At 35.9% G+C, this 22,151-nt stretch overlaps 1 protein-coding gene across 12 annotated transcripts in view; it reads right to left on the bottom strand.

Annotated features, from left to right (window-relative positions):
• Positions 1 to 22,151, bottom strand: part of AFG2A (AFG2 AAA ATPase homolog A) — a 396,759-nt gene that overhangs the window by 247,898 nt on the left and 126,710 nt on the right. For 9 of the 12 annotated variants that reach the window (XR_012435054.1, XR_012435056.1, XM_045391842.3 and 6 more), the window contains one exon: positions 10,620 to 10,746. Coding sequence is in view for 7 of the 12 variants with exons in the window: in XM_045391842.3 (XP_045247777.2) it covers positions 10,620 to 10,746 (127 nt within the window). In the remaining 5 variants the exon portion in view is untranslated. Of the gene's footprint in view, positions 1 to 8,531; positions 8,563 to 10,619; positions 10,747 to 22,151 lie in introns of all 12 variants that reach the window. The other 3 variants (XR_012435051.1, XR_012435050.1, XR_012435052.1) reach the window with 1 other exon arrangement.

Below are 22,151 nucleotides of genomic sequence, written 5' to 3'. Positions count from 1 at the left end.
CTGGGAATCATGTGAAAAGTAGGAGAAACTTAGAGGAGCTAATTTTGGAGGATGACTTCTATACCTGGTATATATTGTGCCTCAGTTGCTGAAACTTAAATTAACTGCACAAGCCCAAGGCGTGAAAACTATTATTTAGAAGACTTTTGAAGAAAGACCTGGGCTTTTCACCTTTGTTGTTGTTCTTGATGACTTTATTCAATAGCAATCCCAATGTGCAGCTAACAAATAAGCTAGCAAAATCCTGGAATGCATTCGTAGAAGCAAGATATTCAGAGTAGAGGCAGCAGGAGTCTCACTAAGTTCTGTACTGATCAGAACACAATCATTATATATTTGTTCGTGGATGTGACAACTTCAGAGAGAAAAGGACAAGAAAAGGAAGCGAATGCTTTAGACGGAAAAAGAATGGCATATGAAATAATCCAAAATATCAAGCCTGAAAAACAAAAGACTGGTAGTGAGATAAAGTGTAAAGATACCTAACAGCTTTAAAAAATAAAGGAACACCATATAGAAGAAGGATTAAAAACTGTTCTTTACAGATTTTGGAATAAAATCAGGTGGATGTATAGAAGGTTTGGGGAGACAAACAGCTGCTGGTTCATCAGATTAAAGAACTTCCTAATAGTCTGACACAAAAATGAAATGATCTATTTTGTGAGTTAATAGTTCCCCATCAGTGTGGGTGAATGAGCAAAGGATGAAGAAACCATGGGTTGGGATTTTACGACAGGTGTCAATGCATCAGATGGGTCATCTAGACCATGGAGCCTTCTATGTCCTCTCTAATCTTGAAAAAACCAATTTCTTTTAGACCTTGGGTTTGACAGCAACATGTATTTTATTATGGTATTACTTTCTCTAATATTAAACCTACTTCAATTCACGTTGACAATATCAAATATTATTTACTAAACAAATATATCTGAACACAGAATCTTTCAAAATTTAGAAATCTAAGCCTGAAAATCCCAATGATGCTATATACTAAAAAGGGCATACAACTCACAACTACAAAAAGCTAATAACCAATGGAACTTTAAGATTCAGGTGCCATGAATAAATATTTACGTTACTCATGTAATAAAAATTGTAGATTTAAGGGTTTTAGGGAGTCAGTTGGAAAAAAACTAAGTATTTAGTGGAAAAAAATAAGTATTTAGTGGAAGAAAATGTATTTAAAAAAATTGAAGATTAAGAGAACTTTCAAGAGGGGATGGTGTATACTTGAAATAAGTTAATTCAGCCTCCCTACTATTTAAGTTCAGTATAATTTTTACTCATATATGATTTATAATATAATGTATCTTCAGAAAACTTATGTGTTAAACATTTTTAAACAATCTTTTAAAAAACTCTGTGGCTCATTCAACTCAAAATGAATTAAAGACAAATAAAGAGCTAAAACTGAAAAACTACTGAAAGAAGTTATAGGGAAAATGTTCCATGACACTGGCCTGGACAATAATTTTTTGAACATGACCTCAAAAGCACAGACAACAAAACAAGAAATAGACAAATGGGATTACATGAAGCTACATGTCTTTCACATAGTGAAAAGACAATCTATAAAATGAGAGAATATGTTCGTAAACCAAACCTGATAAGGTGTTAAAATCTGAAACACCAAAATTTATAAGGAACTCAACAGCAACAAATGACCTGATTAAAAAATGGGCCAAAGACCTGAATAGACATTTCTCAGAAAAGACATACAAATAGCCAACAGGTATATTTTTTAAGTGCTCAACATCACTAATCATCAGAGAAATGCCAATGAAAACCACAATAAGATACCATTTCATACCTGTTAGAATAGATATTGTCAAAAACATGAAAGATAAATGTTGGTGAGGATGTGGAGAAAAGAGACCCCTTGTACACTGTTGGCAGGAATGCAAATTGCTTCAGATACTACAGAAAATAGTGTGGAAGTTTCTAAAAAATTTAAAATAAAACTATCTTATTATCCAGCAATTCCACTATTGAGTATATATCCAAAGGAAATGAAATCAGTATGTCTAAGAGACATCTGCACTCCATGTTCACTGCAGCATTATTCACAATATCCAAGTCATGGAATCAACCTAAGTATTCATCAAAGAATAAATGGATAAAGACAATGTGGTGTGTATACAGAAGGTAATCCTATTCAACCTTTATTAAAAGGAAATCCTGTCATTTGTGACAACATGGATCAACCTGGAGGACATTATGCTAAGTGAAATAAGCCAGCCAGACAAATAAAGGCAAATAGTGCATGATCTCGCTTATGTGTAGAGTCTTAAAAAGTCGAACTTATAAAAGCAGAAAGTAGAATGGTGGTTATCAGGGTCTGGAGGTCTAAGGGAGTTGGGAGATATTGGTCAAAGGATACAAACCTTCAGTTAAACAGGAGGAATAAATTCAAGAGGTCTATTGTACTGCATGGTGACTATTGTTAATAACAATATATTGTATACTTAAAAATTACTAAGAGAGTTGGTTTTAAGTGTCCTCATCACAAAAAAAAATAAGAAGTATGTGCAGTAATGCACGTTAAATAGCTTGATTTAGCCATTCCACAATGTATACACAATTATCAAAACAACATGTTGTACTCTACAGATACAATTTTTATGTCAATTAAAATAAATAATTTTTTTTTAAAAGAAAACGTGAGGCTCATAGATGAACAACAGACATCAAAGACTACTAATCTTCTAAAACCTTAAAAGGACAAATAAAGAGTCAGCAAACTTTTTCTGTAAAGGTTCAGAGTATATAATTTAGGCTTTATAGGCCATAAGTCTGTACTGTAACTACTCTACTACAGTAGTGCAAAAGCATTAATACACAAAACATAATCAAATTAGTGTGGCTGTGTTCTAATAAAGCTTTATTTATGGGGACTGAAAGTTGAATTTCATATAATTTTCGTATGTCACCAAAAACCACTTTTATTTTCCTAATCATTTAAATATGTAAACACTATTCTTAGACAATGGGATGTGCAAAACCATATGGTGGGTCACATTTGGCCTAAAGGCCATAGTTTGCCAACTCTTGAGATACAGAGTCTTTATCTTATGAACATTGAAATGAAGTAAGACCCATATATGCATACAAACTCTAACCAGTCTCTCTTCTCTGATCTCTCCCAAGTCTCTATCCCCAAAGTCAAAACTTGTAAGCGGCTGCCATAGAAGATAAAGAAGAATAACTGCCATAGAAGTTAAAACACTTGGAGCTTTAAAAAACAAACAAAACAAAAATCCAGCAACAATAACAAAAACACTTATGAGAGTCTTGTGTAAAGATGGTAAAGCTGAAATTGGAAAACAACCGTAGAGGACACTTTTCAGTTGTGATCTCATTATGGCTCACCAAAGACTCTTCACATCATTTTGATAAACAATGTGAAAGATTAACCGGCATCCATTCCTTAAACACTTTTGGGAAAATAAAGAATTATGATTCATTTGAACTATTAATGTCAGTTAGTCCTTGCCGCCTTTTTTTAGTTCTGACTTAGCTGAGAAGAGTAATATTAGAAGAGCAATAGTTATAACAAGGAAAAAATAGAGAATGAACAAACATTTGTAGCCTTTCTTCTGAGGGTATTTTTGGAACACTAGTCATTTGAATATTGAAAGATACATATATTTAGCTTTTTATTTGTGGACATTTCTAAATATTGCTAATTAACTTTTTCCCATGTCATAAACTTTCTAGAAAACTAAATTTTAAGCTGGATGCTGTGGTGCACACCTACAATCTTAGCTACTTGAGAGGCTGAGGCAGGAGATTGCTTGAGTCCAAAGGTTCAAGGCTGCACTACTTTACAATCTGTGAATAGACACTGCACTTCAGCCTGGGCAATACCGCCAGGCCTGCATCTCAAAACAAACAACAAAACCCAACTTCAATTTGCAACAATGTAAGAAAACAAAATGTTATGTCTCATTTAGCTCATTAAGCATATTTCCTCTTCCAGAAAACTGTAAGGAAAATTAATGCCAATTTACTACCTCCATGAGTCTAACACAACAATAGAAAATAATCCTGAAACCAAATTATTCAAGACTTCCACATAACTTTCACAATTTTCCTCAATTGGGCAATCTTTTCCATAGATGGCTTAAAGTAAAATTTTTGAAGTCCTTCCAATTTCCTACTACAAGAAAACTAGGTTTATATGCTAGGAATAATGCTTATAATTTAATAGTTCTTATTAGGAGCTTGTTATATAGTAGGCATCAGTACTAACAGTACCCAAATAAACTGAATTCAAAGATATTCACAGAGTTAAAACTATTTTGAGGCATGCTTATTACCTGAGAAAGAAGACATGACCATGTTTTCCTTAAGATTCAACACAAATGTACAAAATGTCATGGACTGGATACTTCTAAAGGGGCCACACAGCAGTTGTTAACAATGAAATAAACAACATAAACTCCAAAAGTTTGGGCATTTAACTATTATTTGGGGATCAATAATAAATTAGTTGTTTGTTTCTAAACTCCTCTGATGCTAAGCAAATCCAGACCATCAGCAATCAATCTAAAGACAATGAGTCTACTTGACATCACACAATCTCGTTAATCTTCATCTGTCCTACCACATCCTGTTACTCTTACGCAAAATGAACACTAGAGGATGCAACTTCAACTTCTCTTCACTATCTAAGCAGGAGGTAGGAAAAAGCCTAGGCGACTTAGGGACATCACAAGCAATTATTTCACTCAGCCTAGTGTGCTACATCACAGCGAATGAGTCTGACATGTAAATGTGACATAGCAAGGAGTAAAATAATGAAGTTTTTGAGCTATGTGTCTCACTTTCTTTGCTGAAACACCAGAATCCCCAAGAAACTTTGGCTTTAGTCTCCCCAGAAGACATGAAACTGAAATATTGTCAAAAAGAGACACTAAATATGCACAACACATGGGTAACACAATGATATCAATTTCACTTCTGTGACAGTCCAGGATTTCTCCTTGTTTTAACATACTAACTTAAAATTATCGTAACATAGAGGTTGTGGGGTAACAGGCAACAAGATTGTAAAATATGCTAGCTAATTTAAAAGGCCAAATGCCTGGATTTAATGTAGCCAAAATTATACTATATATATATTTCTTTGACCCTACAATGGTCTTTTTAAAATCAGTTTTAGCCTCAAAACATAAAATGTACTTTAACTCTTTGTCACCTTTTTTATTCCTACTACAGTTTCCTCCAGACAATAAAGATGGTAAAAACTGTGTCTATTTCATAACAGGATGTTGTTGTTTCAATTGTCCTTAAAACTGTTTTGTTTCTACCGGCACATTCACGGCACAGTTTGAACATTATGTGCTAATTACACAAGTGTGGAAACAACTTTATAGTACTATTAAACAATATAAATAATGTTCCACAGTAGTTCTTCAGAGAAAAAGTTAACTGGAAAGGAAATAAGACTTAAAATTTTACTGCATATTCTCTTGTATTTCACAAACTTTAGAGGACTTGACAAGGACATACACTTTTGATATAGTATATATCACCTGAGTAGTAACAAAACTATAGTTTAAAAAAATTCACATTCCACATGGAGTTCTACCTGAAACAGAAATGAATTAAATATTAAACTTTTTTACAATTATCACTAAATACTGAAAGCACTTTCCCCACCATAACTACGGAATATATGCAGCACATTTAGGCAATGGTTCAAAATAAGAGGGAATCAGTGAATAAAAAGAGGGATGTGAGGAAAGTATGGATAAAAGATATATATATATATATTTGTGTGTGGTGGGGGAGGAATATAAAGAAAGTGATTTTGTATGAGGGACCCTGTATGGTGGATTCTTGTCCTAGAGTAAAGTAACTGGGTGTTTGAGAGGGAGACGGTGTAGGACAGGTCACAAGGTTCAGACATGTCAAGGATGGTATGTGTGGGTGATAATGGGGTTTGTGAAAGGGAATTTGTGAGGAGAATTTTGAGTGTGATTTAGCTGGCTATGACTGAAGGAAAACTGTTTGTGGTAGACTTTCTAGAAAATGGTCTAGGTGTTAGAGCCAGCTTTGCTTAAGGTATTAATTTGCTAACTTACCAGAATTTTTGCTTTTCAATTCTGTGATTTATTTCTTTTGAAAGCTTCTCAGATTTGTGTAACTCTCTCCTTTAGCTTTTTTGTCAGCTCCTGTGACTTGTTTCTTCTCTGGTTCTGACTGCTGTTATGGCCTGATACTAAAGTGTTTTGCCTCAGAGGTCTACAGGAACACTGTTTCCCCCAAGTATAGCTTGATTTGATGCTCTTGGTTTTTCTTGATATATAAACTTATTTTTAGCTTTTAATATTTGACTCCTATATTGCTTAAAATAGTTTTAAGCCACCTCCATTCCTCTCTGGCCTAAAATATTTAATTGGCTATAAGTCTTTTGACTTGTAAGTTCCCTGGCCAAAGGAAATCCTACAGAAACCTAAAAAACTAATTCAGGCCATGATGGGAAATAGTGAGTTGGACATACTTCACTATGCCACCCCTGCTCTTGGAATTTAGGCCAGGTTCAAAAGGCCTTTCAAAATTATGAAAATAAAATGTTGTCCTTTCCCACAAAGAAAAAAAGAGTTCCTCTGTTTAACCAGACTTAGTCTTAGTAAAAACTTAAAAAGAAAGATCCCCTGATGATCAATTACAACCCAAAATGGAAGGACCCCTATCAGGTATTATTAAGGACCTCCACTGCTATCAAACATCAGAGGATAACTAGCTGGGTACAGCTGTCCAGGATTAAACCTGTTTCTTGTAAGTCCCTGCAGGCATAAGAGGAAGACACCATAAGTAATCCTTACAAACCTCTAGAAGACTTAAAGCTATTATTTCACAAACACACAGATAAATAATGTGATGCTGTGGGTGGGCATAGGAGCATTAAGTTTTCTCTTCCTTCTAATTATAATTTTCTTGTTTAACCTCCTAGTAAAGTTTTTATCTTCTAAAGTCAATATAAAGATGATGCTGGCACAAGGCTTCCAATTCATCTTATCTTCTGACCCAGAAAATGAAAACATCCTGCTGTTGGGCTCCTTACATCAGTATCTGGAGATTTTTACTCCTCCCATGCTAGGCAGTGCCTATGTTTATAAAATCAGCAGGAAGCACTTACAGAAGATAGACCTGTGCCCATCTGCAGCCCTTTAAGATTAAGGAGGAGTTTCTAATCTGAGGCGGGGGATGAGGTAGGAGACCAATAGGACTTGTTTTCTGGTGAAAACTCCGCTGAACAAAACAAGATCTAGTCCAGATGGGGCAAAGTGAAGAAACTGGCCAAAGCCAGCAGATGGCAATAAAAGCGATCTCTAGCGGAGCTCAATGCTCATTGGCATAAGACATTGCCACCAGAACCATGGCAGTAAACAAATATCATGGCAGCGACTCAAAGGTTACCACCCCTTTCCATGGCAGTGACCCAGAAGTTACCCTTTCATAGACTCAATTTGTGTTAACTCACCCTTTAATTTGCATGTAAATGAAAGTAGGCATAAGTGAGTATAAATACAGTTGCCAAAAGCCCATAACTTGCCAACTCTGGGTGCACTGCTTATGAGTCAGCCCTGCACTACAAGGGGCAGTACCAATCAATAAAAGATTGCTGTCTAACACCACCATCAGGCTCTTGAATTCTTTCCTGGGTGTAGCCAAGAACCCTCCTAGGCTATGCCCCAATTCTGGGGCCGGCCTGTCCTGTATCACCCTGATAGAAACATACCTTCTCCCACTTATTCAATCAAATGCTAATCTAGGTGCTACTGTGAAGGGCTTTTGCAGGATCCTCAATCAGCTGACTTCAAGGTCCAGAGATTTTTTCTCAATAAGACTAACCTCATCAGATGAGCGCTCCAGAAGGACAGGGCTTTTCCTGGCAAAGGAAATTTGCAGTGTGACAGGGATAAAACATAATGGAGTTTTCCATTACTGTTTCTGATGGTGGAGGAGGCTGTGTGGCAAGGAATGTGGGTAGTCTCTAGGAGCTGAGAGTGGCTCCTAGCTGACATCAGGTAAGGTAATTCAGTCTTTAGTCCTCAGCCCCAATCACAAGTGAGTTGTGCCACAATCATGTGAGCTTAGAAACATGAACTCCTAATGAGAATGCACTCTAGCCAACACTGTGTTTTCGGTCTTTAGTTTAAATCCTGAGCAGACAAACTAGTCATAAGGTGCCCATCTTCTAACCTAAGAAATGTGAACTAACAAATGGGTGTGAAGCTGCTAAATTTGGGGTAATTTGTTACACAGCAAGAAAACAACAACGCAAGCACTAAACAGGGCAAGTCAGACAGCTTGATTTAGAAAAATGCAGTTAAGTTTATTGTAAGCCTTACATCCTACTTCAAGAAATATATCTAATATCGAGGACATCCAACATTAGGAAGTCAAAGAAGGTTATTATCAGATTAGGCTATAGTGACAAAAATCCTAAGACATTTTAGAGCTTATTAACCACAGGGAAACCAGGAAATAAATATCATAAAAATACAATGAATTCTTACCAGGAGAAGATTTTTGATTCAGCACCTTTATCTGTGAAACCAGAGGCAGAATTAGGTAAACTTTAAGGCTCTTTCAGCAGTTTCTACAGTCCTTGTTAAGATACAGTCTTATACTTTATATAGACTTCAGAGATGCCTTAACACCAACCCAGTTTCTATAAATACTGAGAACTCACCTATCTTCTAATAAAATATCGCATCAGTAAGGGAATTTTTTTTTTAAGGTCCAAAGCTTTCCTTCATTTAACCAAAGGATCTTTATCACATAGCAAAATACCTAACCAAAGCAAGGTTTTCTTGCCACATAATAGTTACATTCAAAGGGGTCTTTATTAAAAATCACATTTTTTAAAACTGAAAGTATGTGTATATGTACACAGGAAGAAAGTAGCTCATGAAGTCATACGCAAGGCAATACTTCTAACAACAACAAAAAAGGGAAACTGGTTCATGCTCTGAGAGCAAATGTTTACTCAACTTAAATCCTTATAAAATATTACATATTAGATATAAATGAGGCACTTAAATTACTGAACTCCTTTATTAAATTATGACCTAGGGAAAAAGTGGTAGTAACAGTTTAAAAGGATTGGCTTTTGCTATAAAGACACATGCACACGTATGTTTATTGCGGCACTATTTACAATAGCAAAGACTTGGAATCAACCCAAATGTCCATCAGTGACAGACTGGATTAAGAAAATGTGGCACATATACACCATGGAATACTATGCAGCCATAAAAAAGGATGAGTTCGTGTCCTTTGTAGGGACATGGATGCAGCTGGAAACCATCATTCTCAGCAAACTATCGCAAGAACAGAAAACCAAACACCACATGTTCTCACTCATAGATGGGAATTGAACAATGACATCACTTGGACACAGAAAGGGGAACATCACACACCGGGGCCTATTGTGGGGAGGGGGGAGGGTGGAGGGATGGCATTGGGAGTTCTACCTGATGTAAATGATGAGTCGATGGGTGCTGATGAGTTGATGGGTGCAGCACATGTATACATATGTAACAAACCTGCATGTTCTGCACATGTACCCTAGAACTTAAAGTATAATAAAAATAAATAAATAAATAAATAAATAAAGGATTGGCTTTGCACCTATACTACTTAATTTAATGTAACAGCCTGAGTAACTTCTTTAAAAAAATAGAAGAATCCATTATTTTTATTCTAATTGCTTTAAAAACAACAATCAGGACAGTACTTCTTCAAAGTTACTGTGTTGATGGTAACTGGAGTCTAACTAGTACTTGCTAAATAGCTAGAATGTACCTTCATATAGATGAAAATGTTGAAAACTCTGGAAGAATAAATTAGATGAAACAAAGAATTCCAAAGAAATCTAAAACTTCAATTCTCTAGAGAAATATGTTATAAGTAAGATACAAGATGGGGGAGTAGATATTGAAGAGTTATGAATCACAAGAAATGGTCCTTACTGAACCATAAGAAATAAAAATGTAAATAAAAGCTTTCCTTTGTTCTCTTAATTTCCTTTAGTTTAAGATCCTTTGTAGGACAGCTCTCTGGGTGGTCTTGGAATGACCCAGTTCTCTCTTCCCCCTCATAGCTCTCAAGAATAACTGTAGCATCCTGAGACAGGGAGGGACTGGTTGGAACAGCCCAGGTTCTACTCCAGTCCTCCCCTAGAAACTCCAACACTTTAGCCCAGTGAGTCTCACATCCTCAGTGTATAAAACCCAGAACAGGGTGCCTTCCAGAGGCCCTCAGCTGCAGTGCAAGTGGGGCACATGCAGTCAAGATTCCATTCACCCTGGGCAGCTTTCCTGAATCTTGAGAGACTGGCTTGCAATGAATCCTAGGCTTCTGTTGTATCTTGCTGCCTATCTGTAAGTGGTAAACTTGCTTCGTATAACTTGTATGCAAGAATGTTCTGTCTTACCAGACTCAGACAAAATGGTACCAGTCCACAGTGAACCTGCTTCACATTCTTCAATATCCTCTAAATGAAATACCGATTAGAAAGTAATTTGACAAAAACAAAAACCTGATAAAATCAAACGAACCAGTTCTTGATTTTATAATATCCACAATGCCTTCTCTCTTACCTTGTCTATCCTATCTGGGCGGTTAGTAGCTGCCAAAATGGTCACATTCTTTAGCTGTTCAATCCCATCCATTTCTGTTAAGAGCTGAGCCAAAACACGATCAGCCACATTCCCAGCACCTAAAGAACTGATTTTGAAAATACAGTTTAAAAAATATCTTTAACCTATCTTCAAATACTATATCTATTAATTTTTAAAGGTTCTGTAGTCTATAACAAGAAAAACCATGTCTATTTTCAAATATGAAGTATGCCTTTGTGACTTTATTTACTGTATTATCATATCCCAAAACAAACTGTATTCAAATCATTTATTTTCCTCTATCATCAACCATGTTCATTTTCATTCCAAAACTAAAATATTTAAATAAATGTCAGAAATAAAAGCACTGAAAAATAAGATATAAGATTATTTAAAATAGTTCATCAAATACATAGAGAATTGTTCAATCAATGTTTATATTCTGCATGGTAAATATGTTGACAGAAATTAGGAATAAAAAACTGAGTAAGATGCAAACTCATTCCTCTCATGAAACCTAAAGTCTATGTGAAATAAAAAACTCATTACACATCCATAACAACCAGGATATTTCTCATGTTTCTTCATAAATATTAAGAATATTTTTTAAATACATCAGAAGGTAGGTAATCACCACAATCCCCATTTTTTGAGAAATAGGCAAAGAAAGCATGCAAGGTTTTTTCCATTGGTTTATGTATCAAGTTAATTACAAAGCCAGTTCTAAACACACTATCCTTTATTTTAACTTCATGTCCTTTGACCACAAAAAAATTACTAAAGTTTTTAAGAAATAAACTTGGGCCAGGCACAGTGGCTCACGCCTGTAAACCTTTGGGAGGTCAAGGCAGGTGGGTCACTTGAGGCCAGGAGTTCAAGATCAGCCTGGCCAACATGGCCAAACCCCATCTCTACTAAAAAAAAAATTTAAAAAATTAGTCAGGTGTGGTGGCATGCACATGTAATCCCAGCTATTCAGGAGGCCGTGGCATGAGAATATCTTGAACCTGGGAGGTGGAGGTTGCAGTAGGCAGAGATCATGCCACTGCACTCCAGCCTGGGGAACAGAGTGAGATTCTGTCCCCACCCCTCCCCCAAAAAAGAAGCAAACTCAACAGATCCTACTAATGAACAAAACCCTGTATGACACAATCAAAATGTGCAAAACAATTCTCATTAGCAATAGCTTAGATTTCCTCCAAGACCAATTGGAATTGATAAATATGTAATAAAGAACTGAGTGGACAACTATAGAGTAACACAGCATTGTAAGTGTATTAAACATGTAAATTCAATCAGATGCACTTAGGTGGAAGAGGACGTAAAGTAGAAGGAGACACACACCCAATAGCTTTGTTAGCACCTGTGACAAAGAAGGGTACCTCAGTATAATCATCATGTAATATATTTAATAATAAGGTAATCAGCACCTCTAAATGATAGTATTTAGACCTCAACATGCATTATAAGTTCAAAAATTTGACTTAGTGCATCCACAGGAGAGTAGCTGCTAACTCACACTAATCAAATGCACACGAGGTAGTCATACAAATCACTATGCTAATTTATTAATTTACATGGTTTTCTCCAGTATTTAAAATATATGGGACTAAAGAGTACTTGCAAAGTCAATGAGAACTGTTTCGGGCACTAATTCTTGCAAGTAGCTACTCTGTCAGTACACAAATTTGCTTATTTGACTGTACGTAAGAATAAACATTGAACACTATAAACAAATGGATTCCATGTCTGTATTAGACCGTTCTCACACTGCTATAAAGAACTACCTGAGACTGGGTAATTTATGAAGAGAACAGTATTTAATTGATTCACAATTCCACTTAACAGCAAGCATGACCGGGAGACCTCAGGAAACTAACAATTATGGCTGAAGGAGAAGCAGCAGCAAGGACTTTCTTCACATGGCAGGAGGAAAGAGAGAGAGAGCAAGAAGGGGTAAGTGCCACACACTTTTAAATCATCAGATCTCATAAGATCTCACTCACTATCATGAGAACTGCAAGGCGGAAATCTGCCCCCATGATCCAATCACCTCCCACCATGAGGATCTTCTTAGATCCTCCAACATACAGGGATTACAATTTGATGTGAGATCTGGGTGGAGACGCAGAGCCAAACACTATCAACACCCTTCAAAAGATTCTCCATAATATAACTTTTCCACATGAGAGTTTAACTGTCAAGTAGAAACACAGTTGGCAAAAGCTTTAGGAGGTCTTTCATAATTACTACAAGCATAGTAAATATTTCAGGCTGCCAATAAATTACATCAGAGGCCTTTAATTGTATCTACTCTGAGAATCACTTGTGATTCTATACCAGAAAAAACTCAGGAAGGCGATATGGACTGGTCTCAGGAGAGTCAAGGTGGGCTGTCATAAGAAAGATGGTTTCTAAGGTAAAACCTAAAAACTTGGTGGGTATCAGGCAAACAAAGGGTGAAAGGAGGGAAAGAGAGAGAACACAGGATACTAAAAACTGGATAAAGTGCACAATGGCTCAGCATAACAGTAAAGTGAAAACATAAAAGATAGTATAGAAAAATAAACCAAGGCTGAATAACAAAGACCTTGTTATCCAAATCACGGAGTTTGGATTTTACGCTACGGTTAATGAGATGTTTCAACTACAGACATGACCTAATCACATCTGTGTTTTTGAGAAACACCATGGTTGCTTGCAGTGTAGAGAAGAGACAATAAAAGGACAGTATTGGTCCAATTTCTGGCCCAGAATGTTAAGAGCCTGGAAGTCTTCACTCTGTCCTAAGAGTAAGTAAAAAGCTGAACAAACTGAAAAACCAACTCTTCTTAGATCCATCATATTAGTAAGGTCACAGGGCAAATCATTGCCCCCAAAATTGGACAGACAACCCAGGTACAGAAAATCACAACTTTCTGGAGCAGAAACCCACAAAGAGAAACCTCCATGAGAGCCAGTGCCAGGGTAGGAAAACCGGAAATGTAATTAACAAACTGCTGGGGGTTCAGTGTTTGACAAGTCTGAGAGTCGTAGAGCGGGGTCCCTCACACATTTGTGAGTTTTATCTTCAGGAACTACACCAGCTTCTCACAGTGAAGATCTGAGAAAAATCCCCCTGTGCTTCAGGCAGGGGGAAGGAAAAATACCCATTGTGAAATACACTAGAGCGCTCTCTTCTTAAAAAGGACTGCTCCTCAAGAGAAAATGTTTTCCCAGAGCTTATGTTATTGAGGTTTTATTAGAGACCAACTGACCCAGAAGAAGAGAAATACCCAACTTTAGCCCTCTCTAGCCTTTCCTATGGGAGAATGAAAATAAAAAACTCCAGCTCCGTCTAACCATCCTGTCCCACCTAAGGGGAGAAAATTGTGAAGTTCACAGTCCAAGACAAACTAAAAGACTGAGACCTAATCATAGGACCATGGAACTCTCCTTCAAATACTCTTCCCAACACCTTACCATTATATCAGTAAAGCCCCATTTACTGAAGTTCATTTTATCCTGTATATCATGTCTGGCTATCAAAGAAAGATTACAAGGCCTACTAAGAGGGAAATACCACAGTTTGAAGAAATTGAGTACACATCAAAACCAAAGTCAAATGTGGCAGAAGCACTAGAAGTATCAGACCAGCAATTTTTTTAAAAACTATGATTAACATGTTAAGGATTCTAATGGACAAAGTAGACAACAAGTAAGAAACGATGAGTAATGTAAGCAGAGAGATGGAAATTCTAAGCGAGAATCAAAAAGAAATGCTATCAAAAAGAAATGCTAGAGATTAAAAGCACTGTAACAGAAATACAGATTACATCTGATGGGCTCATTAGTCAACTGGAAACAGCTGAGGAAAGAATCGCTGCACTTAAGGATATGTATATACAAACTTCCAAAACTGAAATGCAAGGATAAAGAAAGCTTTATAAAAACAAAATACTGGACTAGATTTAAAAAACAGTAATAAAACCACACAGAGAACAGAACTAATATTTGAAGAAATATTCACTGAGAATTTCCCCAGATTAATGTCAGATACACATCCAGGAAGCCCAGGGAACACCGAGCAGAATAAATGTAAAAACAAACAAACAAACAAAAAAAGCTACACATAGGCAGAAAATCAAAGATTTTTCAAAAACCTTTAAGAAGTCACATGTCAAGGGGTGGGGACCACCTTACTTAAAGAGCAAGAATTACATTAACTTCTCCTCAGAAACCATGTGAGCAAAAAGAAAGAGAAATGAAATATTTAAATTATTGAGAGAAAAAACCCACCAATGTATAATTTTATATCCTGCAAAAACATCCTTCAAAAGTGAAGGAGAAAAATTTTTTCAAATAAAAGTAAGGAATTTGTTGCCAGTAGACGTGCCTTGCAAGAAATGTTTAAAGTTCTTCAGAAAGAAGAAAACTAATATAGGTCAGAAATTTTGATCTATATAAAGAAAGAGAAAGAAGAAATGAAGATAAAAACTTTAATTTTTCCTACTTTTAACTGATCTAACAAAAGTTTGTTCAAAACAAGAACAACAACGTATTTGATACCTATAGTTTGTGGACAAGTGAAATGAATGACAAAAATGATACAAGGGACATGGGAAGGATAACTTAGGAATATTTTGTTATTATAAGGTACTTGCACTACCTGTGAAGTGAACAGGGCTATTTGAAAGTAGAAATACATTGCAAAACTTAGGGTTAACAACTGAAAAACAAACAAAAAAACCCAAAAACCTTTACAGTCTAAGAAAAGAGATAAAATAACATAAAATGCTCAATTAAAGCCATGAAAGAGAAGAAGAAGAAATGGGAATGAAGAACAAGGGCAACTAATAGAAAACAGTAACAAATATGGTAGATATTAATCCAACCATATCAATAATCACTTTACACATCAATGGCCTAAATGCACCAATTAAAGAACAGAGATTGAATGAATAAAAAAAAGAGACCTAACTATATATTGTTTACAAGAAACCCACTTTACCATAAAAAACAAATATAGTTTAAAAATAAAAGAATGAAGAGAGACGTACAATGCTAACACTAAACCAAAGAAAGCTGGATTGGCTATATTGATTCCAGACACAGCAGACTTCAAGCATGCAAAATTCTCAGAGACCAAAAGGGGTATTATATAATGATAAAGGGGTAAACTGTCTAAGAAGACAGAACAATCCTTAACGTGTATTCATCTAATAACAAATCAGCAAAACATGTGAGGCAAAAACTAATAGAACTACAAGGAGAAGCAGATAAATACGCTATTATAGCTGAAAACTTCAACATCCCTTTATTAGAAATAGATCCAACAGGCAAAAAAAAAAAAAAAAAAAATTAGTAAGAACATAGTTGAACTAAATAGCAATTCAACTGGATATAACTTATATCTATAAACAGCCAACACACTCTTCATAAACTCAGAACATTCACTAAGACAGACCACATTCTTGTCCATACAACACACATGAACAAATTTAAAAGAAATCATAGAATGTCTGCTTTCAGACCAAAATAGAATTAAACTAAAAGTTAACAGCAAACAGCTAAAAAACAAAAATTCCAAAATACTTAAAGACTGAACAACACACTTGTAATACATAGGACAAAAAAGAAACTTCAAGAGAAATTTAAAAAAATTTTTAGGCCAGGTGCAGTAGCTCACGCCTGTAATCTCAGAACTTTGGGAGGCCAAGGTGGGAGGATTTCTTGAAGCCAGGAGTTCGAGACCTGCTTTAGCAAAAGAGTGAGACCCCATCTCCATAAAAAATAAAATAAATGCAGCTGAGCATGGTGATGCATGTCTGTAGTTGTAGCTAGTTGGGAGGCTGAGACAGGAGGATCACTCGAGCCAGGGAGGTTGAGGCTTTAGTGAGCTGTGATTGCACAACTACACTGTGTGTGGACAACAGAGTAAGACCCTGTCTGTCTCTCTTTCTCTCTCTCTCTCTCTAAATACACACACACACACACACACACACACACACACACGCACACATTGATACATACACTATTTAGTTTTATAGATCTATATCTATAAATATATAGAAAAAGAAATAGAACTTATCAAAGTTCTATTGTCTATAAATATATAGATAAAGAAAATAGAACTTATCAAAATTTATCGATGCAGAGAAAGCAGTACTTAAAGCAAAACTTACAGTATTGAATGTATATATTAGAGAAGAAGATCTAAAATCAATACTAAGCTTCCACCTTAAGCAACCAGAAGAGCAAACTAAAATAAGCAGAATGAAAGAAATAATAAAAATTTGAGCAGAAATCAATGAAATCTAAAACAGGAAGTAAAAAGAGAAAAAAACAATGAAACTAAAAGTTGGATCTTTCAGAGAATCAATAAAATCAATAAGCCTCTATCCAGGCTATCTAAGAAAAAAAGAGAAAAGACATAAATTCCTAATATCAGATATGACAGAGGACACATCACTACAGATCTTATACATACTAAAAGGATAATTGTAAAAAACGAAGACATCCTATGCCCCAAAATTTGATAACCTAGATGAAACGAATAAATTCCTTTAAAAAATTCAATCTGCCAAAACCCACACAAGAATAGACAAATTGAATAGGCCTGTGTCTGTTACAGAAATTAAATAAATAATTAATAACCTTTCAAAACAGAAAGCACAAAACCCAGATAGTTTCCTGGTGAATTCAACCAAACATTTAAGGACAAAGTTATACCAGCTCTCTAATCTCTTTTAGAAAACAGAAGCAGAGGGAATACTTCCTAACTCATTCTATGAAGCCACAATTAGACAAATACCAAAACCAAACAAAGATATCACAAAAAAAGAAAACTACACACAAATATGGCCCATAAGCATAGATGCAACAATCCTCAACAAAATCTTACCAAATCAAATCCAGCAACATGTAAAAATAATTATGAGGTGGGAGGATTACATTAGCCCAGGAGTTCAAGAATGCAGTGAGCTATGATTGTGCCAGTACACTCCAGCTTGGGCGACAGACTGAGACCCTGTCTCTTAAAAAAAAAATACAAAGAAAAAAAGAATAATTATATGCCATAACCAAGTGGGATTTATTCCAGGTACACAAGGCTAGTTTAACATTTGAAAATACTACATTACAATTGATGTTACAACTGATGTAACATTACATCCATTAATTTAATCCATCACATCAACAGACTGAGGAAAAAAAAATCTCATAATTATATAAATAGATGAAGAAAATATTTGACACAAAATTCAATACCCATTATTGGTTTAAAAGAAAAAAAAAAAAAACCTCTCGGCAAACTAGGAATAGAGCCGAATTTCCTCAATTTGATAAGGAACAGCTACAAAAAACCTACAGCTAACATCATACTTAATGGTGAGAAATTAGAAGCTTTCCTGCTATGATTAAGAACAAGACAAGGATTAAAAAGTGTTTCAAATTAAAAACACACTATTTAAAAACCACATTATCGTTTACATTAGCACCACAAAAAACTGAGTTATAACTCTAACAAAATTTGTACAAAATCTGTATGAGAAAAAATACAATCACTAATGAAAGAAAAATGGAGAAAATCTAAATAAGTGAAGAGATATTCCACACTCATGGAAAGATTCAACACTGTTAAGATGTCAATTCTTTTCAACTTGATCCATAGATTCAGTGCAATCCCAACCAAAATCCCAACAAATTATTGTGTGAATATTGACAAACCCATTATAAAGTTTATACTGAAAGCCAAAAGATCCAGAATAGCTAATTCAATATTGAAGGAAAAGAACAAAGTTGCAGGACTGACAGTATCCAAATTCAAGACTACCTATAAAGCGACAGTAATCAAAACAGTGTGGTACTGGCAAAAAAAAAAAAAAAAAAGAGAGAGACAAAGTGATCAACAGAACAGAACAGAGAGCCTAGAAATAGACCCACATAAATACGGCTGGCTGATCTTTGGCATAGTAGCAAAGGCAATACAAGGGAGCAAAGATGGTCCTTTTAACAAATGATGCTGGAACAAGTGTACATCCGTATGCAAAAAAAATGAATCTAGACACACCCCTTACACTTATTCCAAAAACTGACTCGGAGTGGATTACAGACCTACATGTAAAACATAAACTATAAAACACCTAGAAGACAGCATAAGAGAAAACCAAGATGACCTTGGGTATGGAAATGACTATTTAGGTACAATGGCAATGACATCCTCCACAAATAAAACAACTGATAAACTGGTCATTATTAAAACAAAAACCTTGTGCTCTGTAAAAGACAACATCAAGAAAACGAGAAGGCAAGCCACAGACTGGGAGAAAATATCTGTGAAAGACATCTGATAAAGACTGTTATCCAAAACATACAAGTAATTCTTAAAACTCGACAAGCAAACAAGCAGATTAAAAAATGGGCCAAAAACTGAACAAACACTTCACCAAAGAAAATAGGCAAACAACAAGCATATGAAAAGATGGTCAACATCATATATCATTAGGGAATGGCAAATACAAACAGTAAAATACCATTACGCATCCATTAGAATGGCCCAAATCAGGAAATTTGCCAACACCAAAGGCTGATGAAGCTGTGGAGCAACAGAAACTTTCATTCACTGCTGATGGGAATACAAAACGGTACAACCACTCTGGAAGATAGTTTGGAAGTTCCAAAAATAAACTCTCAGAAAACTAAAAATACTCTTACCATAGGTTCCAGCAATTGCATTCCGGAATATTTATCAAAAGGAATAGAAAACTTATGTCCACACAAAAACTTGCACACAGATGTTCCTAGAAGCTTTATTCACAGTTTTCATAACTTGGAAGCAACCAAGATGTCCTTCAATAGGTGAATGGGTGAACTGTGGTAGGTCCGGACAACGGAATATTATTCTGTGCTAAAAGGAAATCAGCTACCAAGTTATGAGAAGGCATGGAGGAATATTAAATGCATACTACTACATGAAAGAATCCAATCTGGAAAAACTACATATTGCATTACTCCAACTATAGGAACACTGCATAGGAATGTATAGGACATTCCAAGAGACAAAACTACGTAGACATAAAAGGATCAGTTGCCAGGTGTTAGGGAGGAGGCAGAGATGAATAGGGATGGCACAAAGGATTTTTAATGCAGTGGAACTATTCTGTACTACAGTATAATGGCGGATACATGTTATTACACATTCATCCAAACCCCACAAAATATACAACATCAAGAGTTAACCCTAATGTTTACTACGGACTTTGGGTGAAAATATTGTGTCAATGTAGGTTTATAGATTGTAACAAATGTTATCACTGTCCCACAGGATGTTAATAGTTGGGGAGGCTGTGTGTTTCTGGAGACAGAATATATAAGAGAACTATGTACTTTCCACTCAATGTTGGTGTGAACCTAAAACTACTCTTAAAGAAAACTCTATTTAGAAATAAATAAATAAATTTAAGAGTATTATTGATGTCAATCGATTAGAAAAATGTTGGAGCAATCCAGGATGGATAGTTAGCTGTCTGAATCAAAATCATGGCAAAAGAGACAAAAGTGGATATATGTGAGAAATATTAAGGAAATACAATCAATAGGGCTAATAAACTAATGTCTCCATGGAGTCACTGGATGGAAAAAACTTTAACTGTAAACATGGTGGGTTGTCCTGTGGGACAACTGGAGATTTAGATATTTAGATTTAGAAAGAGGTATAAAATGTAAATACAAATTGTACCAGTCCTTGTCATAAAGGTGGTACCTGGAGAATGGAAATAGATCACCTAGAAAAAGTATAGCATGAGAAGAAAGGTAAACGTATAATGAACAGAATGTTAATACCACTATTTTAGGTACAGGAAGTGGTAGAGGAATTAGCAAAGGAGACGGGGTGTGCAATAGTCAGCTGGGGCTGCCAGAGCAAAATAACATAAATCGAGTGGTTATAAACAACAGAAATTATTTTCTCACATTCAGGTGGATGGAAGTCCAAGGTCAGCATGGCAGAATGGGCAAGTTCTAGCAAGAGCTCTCTTATTGGCTTGCAGGTGGCTGCCTTCTCGCTGTGTCCTCAGATGGCACAGACTGAGTGAAAACACAAACTCAAGAGAGAGCGCTAGCTCTCTGCTATCTCCTGTTATAAAGGCACTAATCCCATCATGTGGGAACTACCCTTATGACTTCATCTAATACTAATTACCTCCCAAAGGCTTCATCTCTAAATACCATCACATTGGGGGTTATGGCTTTAATATATGAATTTTAGGGATACCAGAGAAGAGAGAAGGAAAACAAGGAATAAAGGGGATAGTGTTTCAAGAAAGTTGGAGTTGGCCAGGTGCGGTGGCTCATGCCTGTAATCCCAGCACTTTGGGAGGCCGAGGCAGGTGGCTCACAAAGTCAGGAGATTAAGACCATCCTGGCTAAGATGGTAAAACCTCATCTCTACTAAAAATATAAAAAATTAGCTGGGTGTGGTGGCATGCGCCTATAGTCCCAGTTACTCATGAGGCTGAAGCAGGAGAATTGCTTGAACCCGGGAAGTGGAGGCTGCAGTAAGCCGAGACCTCGCCACTGCATTCCAGCCTGGGCAAGAAGACTAAAACTGCATCTCAAAAAAAAAAAAAAGCTGGAGTTAACCGTGTCAAATGTTTCTGAGTCAAGTAAAGAAATAAAAAATAACAACTGGATTTATCAATAGGAGGGTTATACTCCTAGCACTGGTGAGGGTTACACATCAACAAAAAAAAAATGTTAACCTGACTACACTACTAGATAATACTGACTACACCATTAGAAACCAAAAATTCTTCTAGTTTTTGTGCCCTACCTACAGGAGTTCATGTAACATAACTAAATAGCTCCAAAGGAATGGCCTACTTTCATCAAAAGACAAAATCCTGGGACATGCCACATCTAATTTATGCATGCTATTGCTTGCTTTCCCTTCTAACAGGAGCTACATCCAAATAATGTCAGATCCTATCCTTAATTATATATATCCTCTCTTTTTCTTCCAGTGAATTAGTAAGATGGCCAAGTGTCTTACTGGAAAGTGTGAATGTATTACTTGAGCTTACCAAGAAGTAAAAAAGTAGCTAAGTAAGTTTTATCTCATGTTAGGCAAAGATCATTGTGGCATGGCAGGAGGAAGACTGGAAGAAAAATAAAGGGGATAAATTCATTAGAATGTATAACAATTCATTCAATTCAATTTATTCATTCAACAAACACTAGCTGGCAGGCACTATTTTAGGAAATAGAAATTGGAAGATTAAAGAAGGCTGTCCCTATTCCCTCAAGGAGTGTTGCATAAAGAGAACCCCTCATTCCTAACACCATTCCCCTCATAAAAACAGTAATAAACAACATGACAACTTCTTGAATAATGCAAAATAGAAGAAAATCAGAGCACAAAGGAGGACACTGGACAGTTCAAAAAGTTCCTAAGTGAAGGTAATCCTTACACTAAACAAAGAACTGGTCGGAGGTAGCTGTTAGAAGACTGGTACTACAAGGGCTTTAATGTCT

This window comes from Macaca fascicularis, chromosome 5 (assembly GCF_037993035.2).
Source record: "Macaca fascicularis isolate 582-1 chromosome 5, T2T-MFA8v1.1".
Taxonomy (NCBI): domain Eukaryota; kingdom Metazoa; phylum Chordata; class Mammalia; order Primates; family Cercopithecidae; genus Macaca; species Macaca fascicularis.
This window is presented reverse-complemented; position numbering and strand designations above follow the sequence as displayed.